This window comes from Pseudozyma hubeiensis, assembly GCF_000403515.1.
Source record: "Pseudozyma hubeiensis SY62 DNA, scaffold: PHS18, whole genome shotgun sequence".
In the NCBI taxonomy this organism is placed as follows: domain Eukaryota; kingdom Fungi; phylum Basidiomycota; class Ustilaginomycetes; order Ustilaginales; family Ustilaginaceae; genus Pseudozyma; species Pseudozyma hubeiensis.
In genome coordinates, this window is record NW_012133800.1 from 1 (window position 1) to 17615 (window position 17615).

Consider the following 17615-nt stretch of genomic DNA (forward strand, 5'->3'; position numbering starts at 1 on the left):
AGGAGGGAGTGGAGGGGGTGGTGGGGGAGGTGGGTACGAGTCGCTGGCGAATGATGAGGAGGTGGCGATGGGTGAGTTGGACGTTGGGGGGAGGGGAGGTCGTCGCGGGGAAAAGTCGCGAAGGACCAAGGAGCTGTATGATGCGTTTGCGGAGGGTTCCGATGATGAGGATGATGATCAGGAGGGTGGTGCGTCGGCTGGACGTGGTTTGCTCGGCCGTGGACGGACGGATGAGCCTTACCGCGATGATCTGGACGACGAGACCGATGGTGATCGCCGCTTTGCACTGCACGACGAGGAGCCGGAAGAGGAAGACGATGCGGATACTACGGTTGCTTCGGCTGACGACGGGAAGAAGGGTGCTGCCGTCACGGGTGCCATCGTCGACATTGACGATGATGAGGATGAGCGACAGTCTGGCGGGTCGGGTACGGGTTCGGCTGGAGATGGGAGCTGGCAGGATGCGGCTGAGGGGAGGGATCTGCTAGGTGGGCATGGGCAGAAGGGATGAGCGGGAGTAGGAAGTGGCTGCATTGACATTCTTTGTATTTCAAAAGCAAGACATTTGGTACGTTGTAAGTGGTCAAGGTGTACGAAGTGAGATGGTGAGGGTGCATCGGGTCGATGAGATCCTCATCGTCAGGCAGAAGGTGTTAGATTGGTGAACGAGGCGAAGAAATGACTTTCTAAATTTAGCACTGGTCAGAAGCGATGTTTCAGGGCTTGCAGCTCAGCGGTTACAAAAATTCGCCGATTCTGGAAGGATGACGTCGTGGCATGCACGCGGTCTGTGAGAGAGTGGGCGCAGCGGCATTTGGAAATCTTCGGACTCCCACACGCTCGTGCATGGCAAGGGGGGTCAATCTGAGCCGATATGAAACACGTCGCGACCGGCGATAGTGCGAAGAGATCGTGCTTGCAGAGTCGAAAGAGGAAGAAAGTGGCGCTGTGGCTGGTGGGGACCTGACTGTTGCGTTGGTGGGAAGAGATTACCAGTTGTTCCGTCATGGACGTGGTGGGCTAGACCGATCTCGACGATACTATGCTGTCCGATCATGAAGTGGGTAAAGGACTGGAGACATTCAAGATCCGCTTGCAATACATGACGCTGTCTTCATCTTGGTGTGTGCGAGAATCTCTTCCTGTGCGCGAAGAATGGAATCATGCAAAAAGTGCAAGGAAGGTCGGAAATGCGTGGAAAAAGCCACAAATGCGGAGTTTGACTGTCAAATGCAGAGTCGACGGCTGCAGGTGAGGTAATAATAGTCCTTGCGCCATCTTGGCTACTAGGAGAGGCATTCGATTCACGCTCGTGGTTGCGGCTGAAAGATTTTTTGGCGTACCCGTCGCTCGGCGTCCTCTCGTGCAGCGGACGTCAAAGATGGACATCGCGCAGCAAGGAGGATTCGTGAAATGGGTTCGGCTACGCCTTGGCGGGTGGAACAAGCGAGGCCATGTCTGATCTCCGTCGACCATTCAGCAGCTCAACCGTTCCCATCAGAACGGTTTGATTTCGGGCCTGAGCAGAAGAAAGAGTGGGGAAAGCAAAGACAATCTAGAGGGTCGCTCTCGTCGTGTGCAGTATCCCAGAATAGGATTTGGTCAAGAATCCTTCTTATTGAGCACAGAGGTCCGCTACGCCTTGACTTCGCACCATACCTTCCTCTCTCGCATCACCCTGAAAGAGACCTACTTCCCTCAAAGCTCTCATAGGGAGGTAGCACTGTTGCTCACGATCAGACCCTTTCTATACACCTTGAACACCTTCGCCAGGACAACCTCGAGCCCTCGTCCGCATCCTTCGTAGCGCCTCAGGGTAGCACCATCGATTCCGAGAATGTCGACCTCAACCAACGACCAGGTGCCCTCTCCCACCACTAACCTGAGTAAGTCTACTTATACGCAGCAGAAGAGATGGTCTCGATGCGCCATGAAAGTCGGCGTGCTCTCCCAACCCAGTCAAACCCGCGTGCACACGTTCCGTCAAGGTGACGACCACAGGGCTGTTCCGGACTGACACATCTGCCAACCTCCACCTCTACCCCACAGCCAACCCAGAGGTCCCAGCTGCTGGCACAGGTGTCTACGATACAAGCGCTGACCGCAAAGCTCAGGCTAAGAATGCTCAGCAGTCCGATTCGACCGACACTGCCGTAGCCGAAGCCGCAGGAGTCAAGAAATCCGAGGAGCACAAGCACGGTGGACTTGCCGTTGCACCCACTGGAGCGCCCGTCCCCACCGGAGACGGCAACCCGCGTCAGATGGTGACGCAGCCTTCCATCTTCTCGCTGGGCGAAGGCGAATCCGCCCAACCAGCCATGCTCGAACGCCGCGAAAGCATCCTCATCGAAGAACAGCTTCCCGCCTTCATGCAGGTCGACGAAAAGGAACACAAACACCGTCATCACTACCGTGCCGCGCTTCGACGTCGATTGGAGCTCAAAAACAACGCCATCGCCTTCGTCTCTGAGTTCGTCGGCACCGTCCTCTTCCTCTTCTTTGCCTTTGTCATCGCTTCTCAGGCATCCAACGCCCGAGCTGCAGGTCAGAACAACGGCGGAGCTACGTCGTTGAGTCAGAACGGCACCGTGGATACATCGGCATTGCTTTACTCTTCGCTTGGGTTTGGTTTCAGTTTGGCCGTCAATGCCTGGACCTTCTACCGAGTTTCCGGCGGTTTGTTCAACCCAGCCGTGACACTGGCGTTGTTCTTGACGGGTACGTTGGGAAAGTTCCAGCTGATTCACTTGACCATCGCTCAATATCTTGGTGGAATCGCTGCCGCGGCGATTGCGGATGGACTTCTGCCGGGGAGGCTGAACGCCAGGACGACACTTGCCAACGGTACGGGCGTCGCTCAGGGATTCTTCTGGGAATTTTTCCTGACTTGTCAGCTCATCCTTGCGATCTTCTTGTTGGCTGCCGAGAAGCATCGCGGTACTTTCCTGGCTCCCGTCGGAATCGGTCTGGCCCTTTTCCTTGCCGAACTCGCCGGAACCAACTACACCGGAGGCTCTCTAAACCCTGCTCGAACTCTAGGACCAAATGCGATCCTCGGAATCTTCGAATCTTATGATTGGATCTATTGGATCGCACCCTACTGTGCCGCCATCTTTACCTCCGGCTTCTATACATTGCTTAAATACTTTCAGTATGAATCGGCCAACATTGGACAGGACTCCGACGATGCCAAGCAAGTCTTCAAAGACGCCTACGGAAACGTCATCGGTGTTCTCGAAACTATGAACGCCTCCGAGTTCTCTTTCGTCAAGCAAACCGCCATGCCAGCAGAGAACGAAGGCACAGTGGTTTCGGGCAGCGGTACCGAGCACGGACTGACAGCTGCAGGTATGGTGAAGAAGAGCAGAGAGGATAAGGAGAAGGCTGCAGCCATCGATTTGGGCCCGAACAGTGTCAACAACGATGTGGCGTGAGGAGGTGTAGCACACAGAGAGGAGAAGAGGAGGAAAAGTAGGATGGAGAGAGAGCTCCAGAGAAAGTGAGGATGAAGGGAGCGCAGAAAGAGAACGCGAGGAGGAAGGGGGACCATGAATCGCGGGGACAGCAGTATCTTGTTTGACAGGCGTGCCTCTGCATATCGCGTGCATGACTGGCGTCCCGTCACTTCATTTCACTTCTTGCACGCCGCGAGGGACTCAATTTCCCACACCCATCACACTCATCAACACCGATACCACAGTTTTGCCACCCCATGCCCAACCTGAAATACATTAGCTGCGTATAATAGACCCTCTACAGGACCTTGATTTGGAAACTGAAGTTTGAGATGATCATGTCCGTACAAGCTCGGTGAAAGAAGACAGAGCGATTCGGCTCAGACTCAGACAAGAGACACGAACAGGATGCGTTGCCTTTCTCTGCATCGCATCCCGTTCGTGTGCGCAGATCCGTCGCGCGGAACCACAACTGGACTGTCTGAATCGCTGTCTCGATGCACTGCGGGATTCACTAAAGACCAGCTGGCACGTTTACACACTCAGCGTCTCACCGCACGAAGCACATTCACCGAATCTCTCCGCCAAAACAAGAATTCTCGTTGCATCTTCCCTGGCTACCCCTCCCGATCCTGCTTCTCCACCTGCTCCGTCCCCGCCGTCTGCCCACCAGCCACCCTAGCATGCAACCCGTAAACAGCCCTCCTCACGCTGCCAAAGTTTCTCGTGACGTTCCCCTCGATCACGATCCTCCCCTTGCCGCGCTTCGACACGGTCACCGCCTCCGGACCCATCACGGCGCTGGGAGCGCAGACGAGCATTCCCTCGCCGGCAAAGTCGGCGGGAAGTCGGTACTGCGATGTTCCGAGCAGCGCTTTGAGCGTGGAGAGCTTGAGGTCGCCGATGAAGAGGGTTCCGGGGATGGCGGGGGTGGTGGTGGTGGGGAGGAGACGAGAGGCTTGGATGGAGGAGGGGAGGGAACGGACGATGCCGTTGGTGGAGAGGGAAGAGGCGATCGCGCGTTTAGCGAGTTCCTTTTCGTCGTCATCGGCGTCCGCAGAAGCCAGCGCGGAAACATCCTCTTCCACCTCCAACACGGGAACTGATTGCGTCGAATCCTCACCCATCCTCTTCACCATCGCACGCACATGTGCCACTTCAAACTCTTCGAACCTGCTCAACTCCAGTCCCGCCAACAGACCTTCTCCCAACTGCACCGTGTACGCGTTCGTCACCTGCCCAATCTCGACGCTCTGCATCCATCTTGCCGCAAACACGTCGCGCGTCAGCGACTTGATCGCCTCCAGCACCCCCAACATGTCCGCATTCGTCCTCGCGTCGCCGTTCACCATGATCAGCCGCCTTGGATGCAGCTGCGGGACGAGCGTCTTCAACGCCCGGCCGTCGTTGAGGCCGGACATGTCGATGAACGCCACCTTGCACGCGACTTTGATGGCAACGTGTTCGGTGACGTACTTGGACGGGATGGCTGCTTGGCGCGCTTCCTCCTCGGCAGCGAGCTGTTTGCGTTTGGCTTCGGCGGTGAGCGTCGCGTTTTCGGAAAGCGGGTCGGCGGCGGCGGATTCGGCGGCTTCGACGGCGCGGCGGCGCGAGAGCCAGCGTGCGATGTCGGTGACTTCGCCGAAGCCGTCCACGAGGCGTTTGCGTTCGATGGCGGGGAAGAGGCGGTAGCGGACGCCGAGGCCGAACGGTCCTTCAGAGCCTGCTTTCGAGCCGAAGAAGGAGGTGGCGCGGCTGGCGTTGCCTTTGAGGTAGATGTCGAACGAGAGCTGGTTGGTGTCGGCACCTGCACCGGCTTGACCTCCAGCACCGCCAGTGTTGGTCGCTTCCGTGAACGCTACACCGTAGGGGCGTTTACGGATCATTCCTCCACCGGGTTCGCCCGCACCACCAGCTACGTCGTAGACGTCTTCGTTCTCGCCCTCCTCGCCACCGTCCGAATCAGAGTCGGAAGAATCATCCTCGTCCGCCTCCAGCCTTCTCCTCGAACGAGCGAGCAGCGCCCTTTGCTGCGCCAGCCGATCCCGTTCCGCCTGTTCTGCCTCCAGATGCGCTCGAAGCTCCTCGCCTTCCAGCGGGACTTTGCTCTTGAGTTCGAACCGGAGCGACGTTTTGCTCGGCACCACCGCTTGCCCAAGCTTACCCTGCGACCACGAAAACCCCTTCGATTGGCTCGTGTTCCATGCATCCCACAGTTGACGGCAGAGCGAGCCGTGTTCGCCGCGCGAGATGAGCACAACAACGTCGTTCGGATTCTGTGCGAAGCGCGCAAACAGCTTGCGCGAAGGCCCGTGGGTCATGGACGGGGGCACGGCGAGCACGACCTTGGCCTGATCCTGCGGTATCGCTTCGTCCATCGCTTGCAGCGTCGGGAACACTTTCACGTACTTGAAGTCGAGAGGTGAAGACGCAGCGGCTGCACGGATGCCGCCGCGGGCGTTGCGCTGTTGTTGTGGTTTGTTGTTCTGTTGTTGATCCTGCTCCGCTTCGATGGTTTCGTTTGCCTTTGTGGCCCATTCGCGCGTCATCCATTCCATGTAGGTGCGCGATCGTTCGATGACTTCTTTGCCGGTGCGACTGATGAGACACAGCGGAAAGCGGGCGTGAGGGTAGGCGTAGGCCCAGTGCTGATCGAGCAACACCATGAGTTCGAGCAGACGTGCCGAGGCGTCGATGGGGAAGAGGAGCGAGTTGCCCGCCTGGATGGTGGTGTGTACCAGATCGATGAGCGCTGCATCTCGATCTTTTCGGCGGGTGTTGACGACAAGACCGCGTTCGATCTCGGTGATCAGGAGGTCAGGGCGTCGTACGGCGTCGGAAGCGCTACCTCCGGTGCCAGGTGCACCGGGAGCAGCTGCAGAAGAAGAGAGCAGGATGGTGCCGTCGAGGTGACGTTCTCGATTGTGATTCCAGTCGAGCGCAATGACGACGGTGCCTGAGGTGGGACTGCGGATCTTCCACACGGCACCACCGAGCGAGTGGCCCGCGTTGTAGGCTGTGAGCGTCAGACTGGCGCATTTGCCCTCGAGATGAGTGGGTTGCATGTAGCGGACCGTCTTGATTTCTTCGAATGCGTCTTCGACCTCATCGACTGTAGCGAGACAGCGGCGTGTCGATGAGGATGGGTTCTTGCTTTCGTTTTCGATGTCTACCTCACTCCTCCATGTCTGGATGGCTTCAAGCACGGTGAGCTTGCCCATGCTTTGAACGGGCATCGTAGCGTAGACCTGGCATCGCAAGCCCAGCTTGGCGTGAGCGTAGGCGTAGAGACCCAAATGATCGAGCGAAGAGTGAGACAGAAGCACGAGATTGATCGTAGGCGCGAGTTGTCGCAGCAGCGTATCGAGTGGAGCTGCTTTGAGTTGGGCGAGATCGAGATCCGAAGTCTGTCGCTGCTGTGCCATGGATGACGATTCGGGTTGTTGTTGTTGCTGCTGCTGCGATGATGGTGCATCAGCATCCGAGTCAGCATCGAGTTGAGCCGACGTACCATGAAAGAGGAAGTCTTCGGTAGATCCGCAGTCGATGAGGACACGCACATCGTCCATCTGCAACAAATAGGCGAGAGCGCGTGGGTGCTCTTGCTCGTTGTCGGTCGTCGCATCGGATTCGAGCTTGGTTCGCACTCGTTTTCGGGACCCTTCCGCTGCTGCCGCTGGAGCAGCAGTAGCAGCGTAAGGTACCGAAAGCGGGATGAATGTGATCATTCCTGTCCGTGACGCCCGCCGTGATGAAGTGAAGGAAGGAAGCGAGGAAGCAATGTTCAACGATGAAGTCGAATGCAATTCGGAAATCGGCCCTACCGAAGGACAGGAAACACGGCAGCAAATGCTGTCTTTGCTCAATTTTGGCAGACAGTCTGTGCGTGAGAAGAAACCTATGAGTTGAATCGGGCTCATCGGCAACCGGAAACAAGGCGCGTGGCTGCAGCGCACTCTGGCGCGTGTGTGTGTGTCGGTGTTGGGCTGGCAATTCGAGACTGCGCTCGGACATTCCACCAGCAACGACACCTTCCTACCTGAAATCATCATCATCTCGTCCCCTCTTGCGCCTCTCTTCGACAATATTGGGATGTCGACTCACTACGTTGGTCAGATCGCACCCAACTACATTCATTCCACCATGCAGTCCAACAGCTCAGATGACTCTTTCACTTTTACCGTCGGCAAGCTCGATGCCGGCATGGCCATTCTCATCGGCGACAAGGCTTCGCTTATCGAGTTTCCTTCGCTTCTCCTCCCGCCAGGTGTCTCTTCTGGCAGCGTCGTCAACATCCGTGTGATGCGGAACGATCAGCAGGAACGACGCCAGAAGGACGAATTCGACCAGCTCCAGGAGGATATCCTTCACACCTTTGGCCAACAGGCACCCAAGGCGCCAGCGCTGAGACTACGGAACGTTACGCAGACCTCGGTGACGCTGGAATGGGATCGACTGACATTGGCGACTGCGACGCTGCTTTCTCTCGACATCTATCGAAACAACCAAAGGTTGGCACCCATCCCGAATCCTCTGCACAACACTTCGACCAAGTTGTCCGGTCTCGATCTCAACGCAGAGTACACCTTCCACCTCGTACTCAAGACGACCGCCGGTACTTTCTCCTCTCCCGTCATCAAAACACGTACGCACACCATCAACGATACCTCGGGAATCAGCGTCTGCTTCGGTCACGTACACGACGCAGAGATGCTCGAAGCGGCGAAAAAGGCGTTGGGCAACATGAAGGCGAAGTGGCACGATAGGATCCAGATTGACACGACGCATTACGTCTGCACTGATGCGAGGAATCCGGGGGATGTGAATGCACCGCAAGGATCGCAGGGACAGGGGTATGGTAAAGCGATGCAGTTGAGCATTCCGGCTGTGTTGCCGCACTGGATCTTTGCGTGTCACGATCAGAAGAAGATGGTGGGGATCTCGGCTTTCTACCTGGATCAGGATCCGCCGAACGCGAGCACGGTGAGGCAGAGCATCGACAGGGTGTTGGGTAAGCAGCAGCAGGGTGCATCTACGTCGGCTGCAGCGGCGACCCCAGTAGCAGCTGAAGCATCATCATCAGCAGCAGCAGCAGCAGCAGGCACTGCCACTTCTCCTCCTCCTCCTCTGGAGAAGGACGCTCTTACACCAAAGGCGACAGAAGAAGAAGAAGTTGCGACAAAGCCAGCACCGTTCGCCGCGGAAGACGTGCCACCGCTCACAGAGCAAGCTGCCGGCACCGAACCGTTCGACGCCACAGAAGCACATCCCTCCACCCCAACGCCCATCATCACCACCTCCGCTCCCTCCGAAGACGGCGCCGTCGAACCACAAACCACGCCTGCACCACCTCAAGTGATCATCACCTCGAGCGAGTCCCAAGACGACGTGCCAACCGCACCGGAAGCAGAACCCCAAGCAGCCGAGCAGCACACACAAGTCACAGCCGAGACCGACGAGGACGGCGATGGCGAGATGGACGATGTCAGCCTCGGAGGGACCAACGAGATGGATGAAGAGAGACGGTCGTATTGAAAGCTCTCATGCTCGATTGAAGTCACCATCAGAGAAACGCACGATCATCTGTCACGAAATGAGCATTGCTTTGCGAACAGACAAGGAAAGTGCGAGTGCGCTCGCGAATACATATGGTATGAGGGGACTTTAAAACGATGACGGCAACCCTGCAACTTTTTCAGCTGAATCTCATTCAAGATTGACACACCTGAAGACTTTCTACTCCCATAACCCTCCATCGCCCGCCGCGCCCGTCTTGACACCGCCCTTTTCCCTCTTACCCTTGAACTTGCCACCCTTTGCACCGGATTTGTAGTAATCTCTCATCTCCTGCTTGGTCCACTGGGCATCAGATTCCTCCTTCCACTGTTGCATCCTGGCTTCGTGCGTGGTCATGATGCCGGCATCCTGCAACCTCTGCGTCCTGGATGGGGTCGCGGTTCCCGATCCGGGCAACGATTCTGCTCTGGCGGCATCCTTTGCCTGCATACGCTTCTGACGGCCGAATTGTGTCTTCCAGTCGGTCTTGCTCTCTCTTCTGGTCCATTTGGCACCGCCGTTCCCCCAAGCAGGAATGGCGGGCAGGGCGGAATCCAACGAACCCGCGGAGAACTGGTGTTGGTGATGTCGATACCAGCAGTAGTTGAGCGTTGCTGATCTACGCCATCGCTTGCAGACGCCGGAGCAGGCGGTGAGGGATTCGACGGGGAGCTGGAGGAAGATGTGTTGGGCGATTTCGCTGGTGAAGGCGCGAAGTGGGTCGGTTTTGCTACCTTTGGAGGAACGTTTTCTTGCGCCCGTACTGGAAGTGGTGCGAAGCTTGGACGAGCTCAGCTGTTTCGATGAGGACGTAGCAGCATCGACGTCGCTCTCAAAATCGGTGGTGTCGGTCTCCACGGCTAAGCGGGAGGAGGAGTGAGCACGCGTGGGGGAGGCAGGTCGACTTCGTTCGAGTGGTGTTGCGGCAGCAGTGGCAGGTGTGGATTGAACGTTGACGAGCTCATCGTCGGTGTCGACCTCCTCCCAGTCGTTGAGGCCTTCCTTGGACTCGGTTGGGGTGTCGCTGGATGCTTCGTTGGAGCTTGGGCCAAGAGTAGCGTTGGCTAGCCTCGAGCTGAGGACGCTTTGAAGGAGGTTTGACATCATTCACGATTGTTTACGAATTGGTAGCAATGTCGGGTTGACGGTCTTGACAAAGTGGCAGGTGATGATGGTCGCGAGACAAGATAAGCAGCGACGAGAAGGCTGGTGTAGTGACGAGTGACTCGGATCCCCACTGCAGGGTCTCTGTCGAGTCAAGCCAAACCGGCGTCGAGGGGCGGGAATGTGGCCAAACTGAGCTTAATCTTGGCAATACCGAGTCAGTCGCACAGTCACACGGCTCAGTCGCGCGCCTCCACACGGCAGAGCGCGAGGTGCGTCTGTGCACACACACACTTTGGTTGTTGCTGCAACCCACGTCAGAGTGCTTCCCAAGTGCATTTCCAACTCGAGCCGAGCTACGTTCTGTGTACACAAGGACGACACCATCACCAAAACCATCATCCTCGTCATACAACTCGTCACTGCGCCAAAGTCATGCTGCCTACATGACAGAGCCAGCGCATTCGTCGACGACCATGTCAGCCGTCGGATTGCACAAGCTCAACGGCGACACGTCTTGGCTCTTCCGTCTTCCCACCTCTTCGCACCCGGCAAACCCGGCGAATTCGCACTTCTGCAACCTTGTCATCGATCCATGGCTTGACCCAACACCACAGGTCGACGGTTCGCCGCTCTTCTCTCGGCAGACTCGTATCGAACCCTCCGCATTCGCATCCCTCGCTAAACTCGATGCATGGCTTCACACCCAGTCCTCTGGTAAAGAACGGATAGATGCGGTCCTCTTCAGTCATCCATTCACAGATCATCTGCATCCCGAGACCATCACCGATCAAGAGTCGTTGGCCGTGTTACGCAGAGCTACGATCTTTACCACGAACGATTCTCTCGCCGCACTACGTTCCATCAAAGTAAACCTTGGCGCGAAAGTGGTCAATCTCTCGTCGATCGCTGTACGACAAGATCCAGCTACCTCAGTGCTACCGCACGGCATCACCATCGACCACCTGCCAGCGAAGGACTGGGCCGTCAGCCCCGCATGGTCCAAGCTACACGGTGGCATCCTAGTCTCCTGTTCAACCACCATCCCAACCCAAATCCTCTACTCTCCGCACGGTATCACCCCTACCTCCCTCCCACCCCATCTCACATCGCAAGACGACTCCGTCAAGCGAGTCCTCATCCACAGCTTCGACCGTCAAACCCTCCCTCTCATCGGTACAGTCGCTTGTGGCTTCCCCAACATCCTGCATCTGATACCCGTATTCAACCCGCACATCGTCCTGGCTACTCACGACGAACACAAGCAGGGAGAAGGCATTGTCGGTCGCTTATTAAGCAGACAAGTTTTCTCGTTGGAGACGGCACACCAGATGATAAGCGAGATGCACGCGGATGGAGCAATGCAGCGCGAATGCGTGGTCAAGCAGTTGACGCCGGGAGAGTCAATACGAATCACCTAGATACCCCTTATACCATCACACACTATACACACATCCTCATCGCAACTGCTGCTCTTCCACACTCTGTGCCGTTCTGAGATGCGCCGTGAGCCACAGACACCCTTCCTAGTATAAAAGCGTCTTCTTATTCAACATTTTGCCAGTCATAGTCTACGCGCGGCGGAACGTCCTACCGCTAGCCGTCTTCCTCTCCTTCTCCGCCAGCTCGGGCTTGGCCCTGTTGAGCACCTTGAGGAACTCGGCGACACGGTGACGCATCCTGCTGTGCATGTACGCCTTGCTGCACTTGATGTGGTAGTGCAGGTAGTCGCGGAACAGCTGGATCCTCGAGATGGTGCCCGCCATCACCTCGGCGTTGCTGAAATGTCTCGGGAACAGCACAAACGTGACGTAGCCCACATCGTCGCCCTTGTTGAGACCGGCCACGTTGCGCACCTCGAGCGGAGGTTCGCGATTCGAGTACAACACCTGCGGCGCATTCTGGATCGATGGTTGCCTGCGTGCATCCACAAATTCTTGCAGAAACACCTTGCCTAGCACCTTGTCTGTCTCCTCTTTGAACGTCGTGGTAAACACCACCGTGACACGATCCGCTGAAGGGATCACGTAGATCGCTTCGTCGTCTCGGTAGTTGATCGGCATGATCTCCGTCCCCGTGCTGGGCACCGTGCTTTCAGCTTCCTCTTCCAGCTTCTTCTGCATCGCAAATGCGCGTTCGAATGGTGCTGCCATGGCGTTGCGTTTCAGCAGCGAGACGCTGGCGATGAGCGCATCGCGTTCCGGCCCCGCAGCTGGCACTTTGGCATAGTCGAATTCGAGCGTCACGCTGTATTCCGGTTCCACCGAGTCTCGGATCCACGACCCGTACTCGCGCTTGAGCACGTCGAGTGCACCAGCCTGTACCAGCTCGGACCAACATCGGATGTCCATCGAGAGTGTCAGCGGGCCTGCTTTGCTCGTGGATTCCAGGTGGTAGGCTACGCCGTCAAAGTCGGTGAAAGTTTGGTCAACTGATGCGGGTCTGTTGGGTCGACGAGAGAAGAAGTCATCATCATGATCTGTCAGTCTTGCTACCAATCAATGACACCATTCCACAGTGCGGGATTCAACCTACTTTTCGAACTTTTCTGTCAAGACATCGCGGATGATGATGTTTTCGGTGCCGAGCAAGATCATCTTGACGGCGAAATGAGATGATTCGAGGGCAAGATTGGCAATGGGGTTTCTTCCAGTTCGTATGCAGTGATCAGACCGAGATAGTGTCGCAGCGTCCAGTGCAGCAGCAATGAGGGCCGAAGGTAGGGTGTGGATCTTCTTGCGGCCCTTTGATAATCACTTGCTGGGTCGTGAAGCTGATGCCAAATGTGGGATTCGTAGACCGAAATGTTCGGAGAAGGATGTTGTTCTAGACCACGAGGAGCGGAAGAGCCGAAGAGTCGGATGGCGATGACTGAAGAAGAGGGAGAGAGTGATGTGCGTGAGCGTGAGCGTGTGGAGTTGGCTCAAGGCGGTGGATGGCTTTGGCCGAGTTTCGGGCTGACCGATTTCCAAATCTTGACACAGCCAATTTGGCGAGACAGGTCTCGTCGGTCTGTGCGTCTCTCCGCCAAATCAGCCATGCGACACCGCCGCCCATTCCAATTTCAAACAATTCTCGCCCGAGTCAGACGCGCCCACTTCCCCACGCTGTTTGCGAGACGCCCATTCAACCTCAGCAAGACTCGACGTATGTTCTGCAGCCAGGATAGGGCCGCAATGCGATCCAGCGACTCGACGATGGTGGAGCTGATGACACGAGGTCAATGACAGAATGATGGAGCGCAGGAGCTGGGTATGTGTACTGTACAATGTGTGTGATGGGCAGGCGTTTTGTTTCGAGCTTTCAACGATGATTGATCGCAAAGCTAGTCAAAGTCGACCTCGTCATCGCCCTCGTCGAGATCTTCGACGTCGCCATCGAGGTCCACCGCATCTTCCTCCTCTTGGAAAGCAGCCTGTCTTTCGGCTTGACTGCGCGCAGCTTCGGCGGCGGCCGCAGCCCTGTTGGCTCCCGCTTCAGCGTCTCGTGCTCTTCGTTCTGCCTCTGCGATCTGTCGCTGGTTGAATTCTGCCTGTGCATGACCAGTGTGTCCTCCGACGAATGGGCCGGTAGCACCTTCATTGCCCCCTCCTTCTGCTTGCAGCGACGCGTCTTCGTTCGCCGTCAGAACTCCGCCCTCTGGGCCGATCGACAACCCGGCGTCTACCGCAGATATGCCAGCCCTTCTGCCGTCGTCCTCCTCATTCGAAAGCTCCTCCTCGCGCATCGTCCGACGGCGACCGATCTGAACGATGTATCGCTCACCGAAGCGTACCATCTGGTACTTGCCCACTTCGATGGATTCCTCCAGATCGCTGAGCTGGTCCGCATCGGCTGAGCTTCCGATGGGCGGATAGCCCTTCAGCGCGCGTAGCAAGCGAGCTTGCTCGGCGCTCCTCGTTCGCATGGGAAGATGATCGCCTCGCGTAGACTGACGTACCAGCCGACGCTGGATGGCAGCTTGTCGTGCCGGTGCCAATTGCGTGCTCGGTCCTGCCTGCGCGTTGGTGGAGTCATGATGCGCCGGTTCGGGCGACGGCGACCGAGACCACGCACGTTTGGACGGATGCGACGCGTGGTCCCATAGCGTGTTGATGGGTGGTAGGTATGACATGGTTGCGGCCGAAGGAATCGTATGATGGCGTACCATGGTGGTGGAGGCCGAGCCAGGATCTTCCTAGCAAGTGGGTTGGCGCGACAATTCAGGGTCCAACCCCATTCACCGCTGCGCAGCTCTCTACGTTCGCGTGCGATCGGGTTGGGGTCCTCTGCTATCGGTGATAACCATAGATGGCTCCAAAGTTTGCATCTAGGCTTGTGGCAAGGCAGCAACAGAAGCTCGTCTTACGTCAGAAACACAGAAGACCGGCGGCCGAGTGTCGATCGACACTTTGCAACGACAAGGGCAAGAAGTGTAATCGTTGTCGAAGTCAGACTCTCGCGGGTGGGTGGAAATCTAGTGAATATCGTGCCGCTGAATAAAAGGCACACCAAATTGAGGCACCAAAAAGAAGCTCGATTGAGCAACAGCTTTCGTGGGGACAAAGATAGTCCACTGATCCGTCATCGTGATCGCCTACAGCGCATCTCCGTCGGATCTCAACCATCTGCGGCCGACAGCTCCAGCCCAGGTCTCAACTGGACAGATCTCGGGCAATCGAACGAGAGCATCTCGCGTGACGCGTGCTTCTCACGCTAACGTCAAAGCGGCAAGACACCGTTGCGCCACCGATCCCTTTCAATGTGTGAGGCAGTATCTCGATGAGACTCTTCGAATCCGCACATAGGGCAACGTACAGGTGATTATGCCTCACGAGATATCCCCTTCTGACTTGTGATGCAAGGCCGAGACAGTCATTTCTCCGGTCCCGCGAGTCAAGATCGGTAGACGCAGAGCGTACGGTTGTCTCCGTCAAGAACACGACGCGAGAAGCTGCCAGACACCTGATCTGACGACAGAGATGAACGCAAGAGTCAGGAAAAGCACATGCTTTGCTCGCCTGCCCTCATGGCAAATCGGAAAGATACGTTGGCGAGACAAGAATGTCTGAGATTCGCTGGAGCGAGGAATGTACCGATTTTTATTCTTCAAGCTGTCAATTTCGGCTTCCAGCTCGTTTGGATCTGTTCTCGCTACCAAAGGGTCATCAGCCACAGCTACGACCACCCATACCTTTCCTTTCTCGACAGGTGTGTCGATTGAAGCTTGAGGGTTGAGGGTGCGCTTTTGCTTACGAGACGGACGAGAAGCTTCCAAACGAAGCTCGAAAGATGATGATACGAGAGACCTATCAGAGGTAGAGTGAATTTTGCCGGCCCTATCCAGCTACTTCATCGTTACCGAGGTTCCTGAACGGCCCGTGGCCAACTTGGCTAGTCCACATCCGATCTGAACGCTCCCGATGAGCATCCATCGACCGGCGAGTCCATTCGACGCTCCTTGTCAAGAAAGCAATAATCATCTTCCGTGACTCCCGTTCGCTTGTTCGAGGATGCGTTCGAAGCGCATGGAGCGGAGCAAGATCTGGCAAACGGACTGTCTGAAGTCTTCTCCTGACATTGCTCGGTCCGGGCCTCCTTGCTTGCCACAAACATTTGTACACGTACATATCTGATGCCCGTGATCATTGACCCCTTGCTTCCCGCCACACCTCCTACATTGATCGTCTTCCCTCTGTGCATCAACACCGACACGTAATCGTCGTCCTCGACATCTCTCGACAAGCCCGATCATCCACAAATCGTGTCCAGAGTCAGACGCACGAATCGACGTACGACTCTGACTTCTACGCTTTGGCGTGACGGCTCGACCAGATCACAGCACCTCTTTGTTACGCAGTCGCTGTCTATCGCCATCCTTCTTTACTGGTAAGTGATGACGTGCCATCAATTGACCTGACCTGTCCCAGATGACAGTGGTCAGCGGATCGCGCATGATCGGGATCAGAGTCGGGGACCATGTTCAGTCCGTTGCGCATCAGCCAGGCAAGGAGCTTCCGACATAAGCGAGTGCAGCTGAGGCAACGCGACGATGCTGGGGCCAAGGTCACGCTGTATGTCGTAAGCCTGCGCGTCCCGACGCGCTGCCATCGACGAGATCAACACTCCATCTCCAGGTCAGGCAGTGTTGGTCTCGCTTGGACAACGATGGCCGGCGAGGCGATCGCCAGAGATGTCCCGGAACGTGGCAGGATCGGCCTCACGGATCGTATGCGATCGAAAGCGGACCCCGCAGAGGGCGAGCACGGTGCCATGTGATGCAGAAGCGAGCGCTGAGAACAGGGATGATGGCGCAGCGGCGATCGGATCAATCCAAGGCTTCGATCGCGTACGAAACAAGCGATCGAGGTACAGCACAAAGCTGGCCTCGACGATGCGATGCTGTTCATTTTCGCAACGAGGGAGAGGTCAGGGGAGGAATGACATGCATTCTGAGCTCGACGTAAGCGAAGAAGCTGATCATCTCGCACACTACGTTGTAGGCGATGATGCTAGGATCCATGGAACGCTTCGCATGCATCCATCAGGGGGCAGGCGACCAGATGAGGACAAGGCACGCCTCAGCGACCGTATCATACATGCCTGCAAGCGATATGCAAGGGATTGCTTTGCCTGTCCTCGTTGCTAAGCTGCCACCGCCTTTCCCTCTCAACCTGGAAAGAAAAAAGGTCGAAATCCATTTTCGCAGCAGGTCACACCTCGAGCCACGCCTGAAACGCGTCGGTCGAGGAGTGACCAGGAAAAAGGAGGCGCCCAAAAGTGTTGGTCTCAGAGTGACAGCACGACTGTCAATTCTGGCTGGAAGTCTGCATTCAGTCAGTTTTTTCAAGTTGCCATAGCCGCCGACCCCTTACTTGTCGCCCGTCAGCCAGCCAGTCAGCCAGCCAGCCCGACGCTACCCATATCCACCAAGACGAGCTGATCTCCGTCCCGATCACAACCAGTGTGCGGCGTCTTCTGCGGTCAGTGTGGCTGCTGCTCAGCGGCTGTCTGGCCGCTTGGTCATCGCTCCTTGGCAAAGGATTCAGCCTCCTCGGTTCGTCGCCTTTGTCGCTCGCGTACTTCCTTGTTCCTCGCTGCCAGTGCCGTTGCCGTCTCATCTCAAGACCCCTGGCTTCTGATCAATTCGGCCTGAGGCAGCTACCGCGGGTCCCGTCACCACCATTCTGATCCTTCTCCCGATGTGGTTTTATGCCCCTCTTGTCGATGGTCTGCAGTCCCTCGTCTCACATACGTGCCTGACTGATCGGCGTTCAGCGCTCGTCGTGTCGCTCACTTACGGCGACACCAAGCGAGAGACTATGCGACGCGACAGCGTGCCACTGTCTTCTCATGGTTCCCAGCTTGGTCGACTCCTTGGACGATGGCCTTATCTGGCGTGTTCATCCGTTGCAGGAGGCTGCCGGGATCTGCATCCAAAACGGAGGGTGTCGGACGGGATCTGGTGTCTTTTGTGTGCGGTCGGATCCAGAACCTCGGCAGGATGAAAGTGTCCACATT

General features: G+C 56.7%; 8 protein-coding genes across 8 annotated transcripts; 4 read left to right on the top strand and 4 right to left on the bottom strand.

The window, feature by feature from the left end:
- Nucleotides 1–67: 67 nt before the first annotated feature.
- Nucleotides 68–3434, top strand: PHSY_001562 (aquaporin; the record flags this gene model as incomplete). Its single annotated transcript, XM_012332190.1, has 2 exons — nt 68–428; nt 1960–3434. 2 exons carry the CDS (start codon nt 68–70, stop codon nt 3432–3434), a joined length of 1836 nt encoding a protein of 611 aa, XP_012187580.1.
- Nucleotides 3435–4072: 638 nt separating this feature from the next.
- On the bottom strand, nt 4073–7183 carry PHSY_001563 (hypothetical protein; the record flags this gene model as incomplete). The annotated part of the gene is made up of 1 exon (XM_012332191.1): nt 4073–7183. One exon carries the CDS (start codon nt 7181–7183, stop codon nt 4073–4075), a length of 3111 nt encoding a protein of 1036 aa, XP_012187581.1.
- A 364-nt stretch (nt 7184–7547) lies between these two features.
- On the top strand, nt 7548–8990 carry PHSY_001564 (hypothetical protein; the record flags this gene model as incomplete). The annotated part of the gene is made up of 1 exon (XM_012332192.1): nt 7548–8990. The coding sequence occupies one exon, from the start codon at nt 7548–7550 to the stop codon at nt 8988–8990; it is 1443 nt and encodes a 480-aa protein (XP_012187582.1).
- A 201-nt stretch (nt 8991–9191) lies between these two features.
- Nucleotides 9192–10118, bottom strand: PHSY_001565 (hypothetical protein; the record flags this gene model as incomplete). Its single annotated transcript, XM_012332193.1, has 1 exon — nt 9192–10118. The coding sequence occupies one exon, from the start codon at nt 10116–10118 to the stop codon at nt 9192–9194; it is 927 nt and encodes a 308-aa protein (XP_012187583.1).
- Nucleotides 10119–10591: 473 nt separating this feature from the next.
- Nucleotides 10592–11536, top strand: PHSY_001566 (hypothetical protein; the record flags this gene model as incomplete). The annotated part of the gene is made up of 1 exon (XM_012332194.1): nt 10592–11536. One exon carries the CDS (start codon nt 10592–10594, stop codon nt 11534–11536), a length of 945 nt encoding a protein of 314 aa, XP_012187584.1.
- Nucleotides 11537–11686: 150 nt separating this feature from the next.
- Nucleotides 11687–12712, bottom strand: PHSY_001567 (hypothetical protein; the record flags this gene model as incomplete). The annotated part of the gene is made up of 2 exons (XM_012332195.1): nt 11687–12557; nt 12651–12712. 2 exons carry the CDS (start codon nt 12710–12712, stop codon nt 11687–11689), a joined length of 933 nt encoding a protein of 310 aa, XP_012187585.1.
- A 728-nt stretch (nt 12713–13440) lies between these two features.
- On the bottom strand, nt 13441–14022 carry PHSY_001568 (hypothetical protein; the record flags this gene model as incomplete). The annotated part of the gene is made up of 1 exon (XM_012332196.1): nt 13441–14022. One exon carries the CDS (start codon nt 14020–14022, stop codon nt 13441–13443), a length of 582 nt encoding a protein of 193 aa, XP_012187586.1.
- A 2051-nt stretch (nt 14023–16073) lies between these two features.
- On the top strand, nt 16074–16373 carry PHSY_001569 (hypothetical protein; the record flags this gene model as incomplete). Its single annotated transcript, XM_012332197.1, has 1 exon — nt 16074–16373. One exon carries the CDS (start codon nt 16074–16076, stop codon nt 16371–16373), a length of 300 nt encoding a protein of 99 aa, XP_012187587.1.
- Between the last annotated feature and the right edge of the window lie 1242 nt (nt 16374–17615).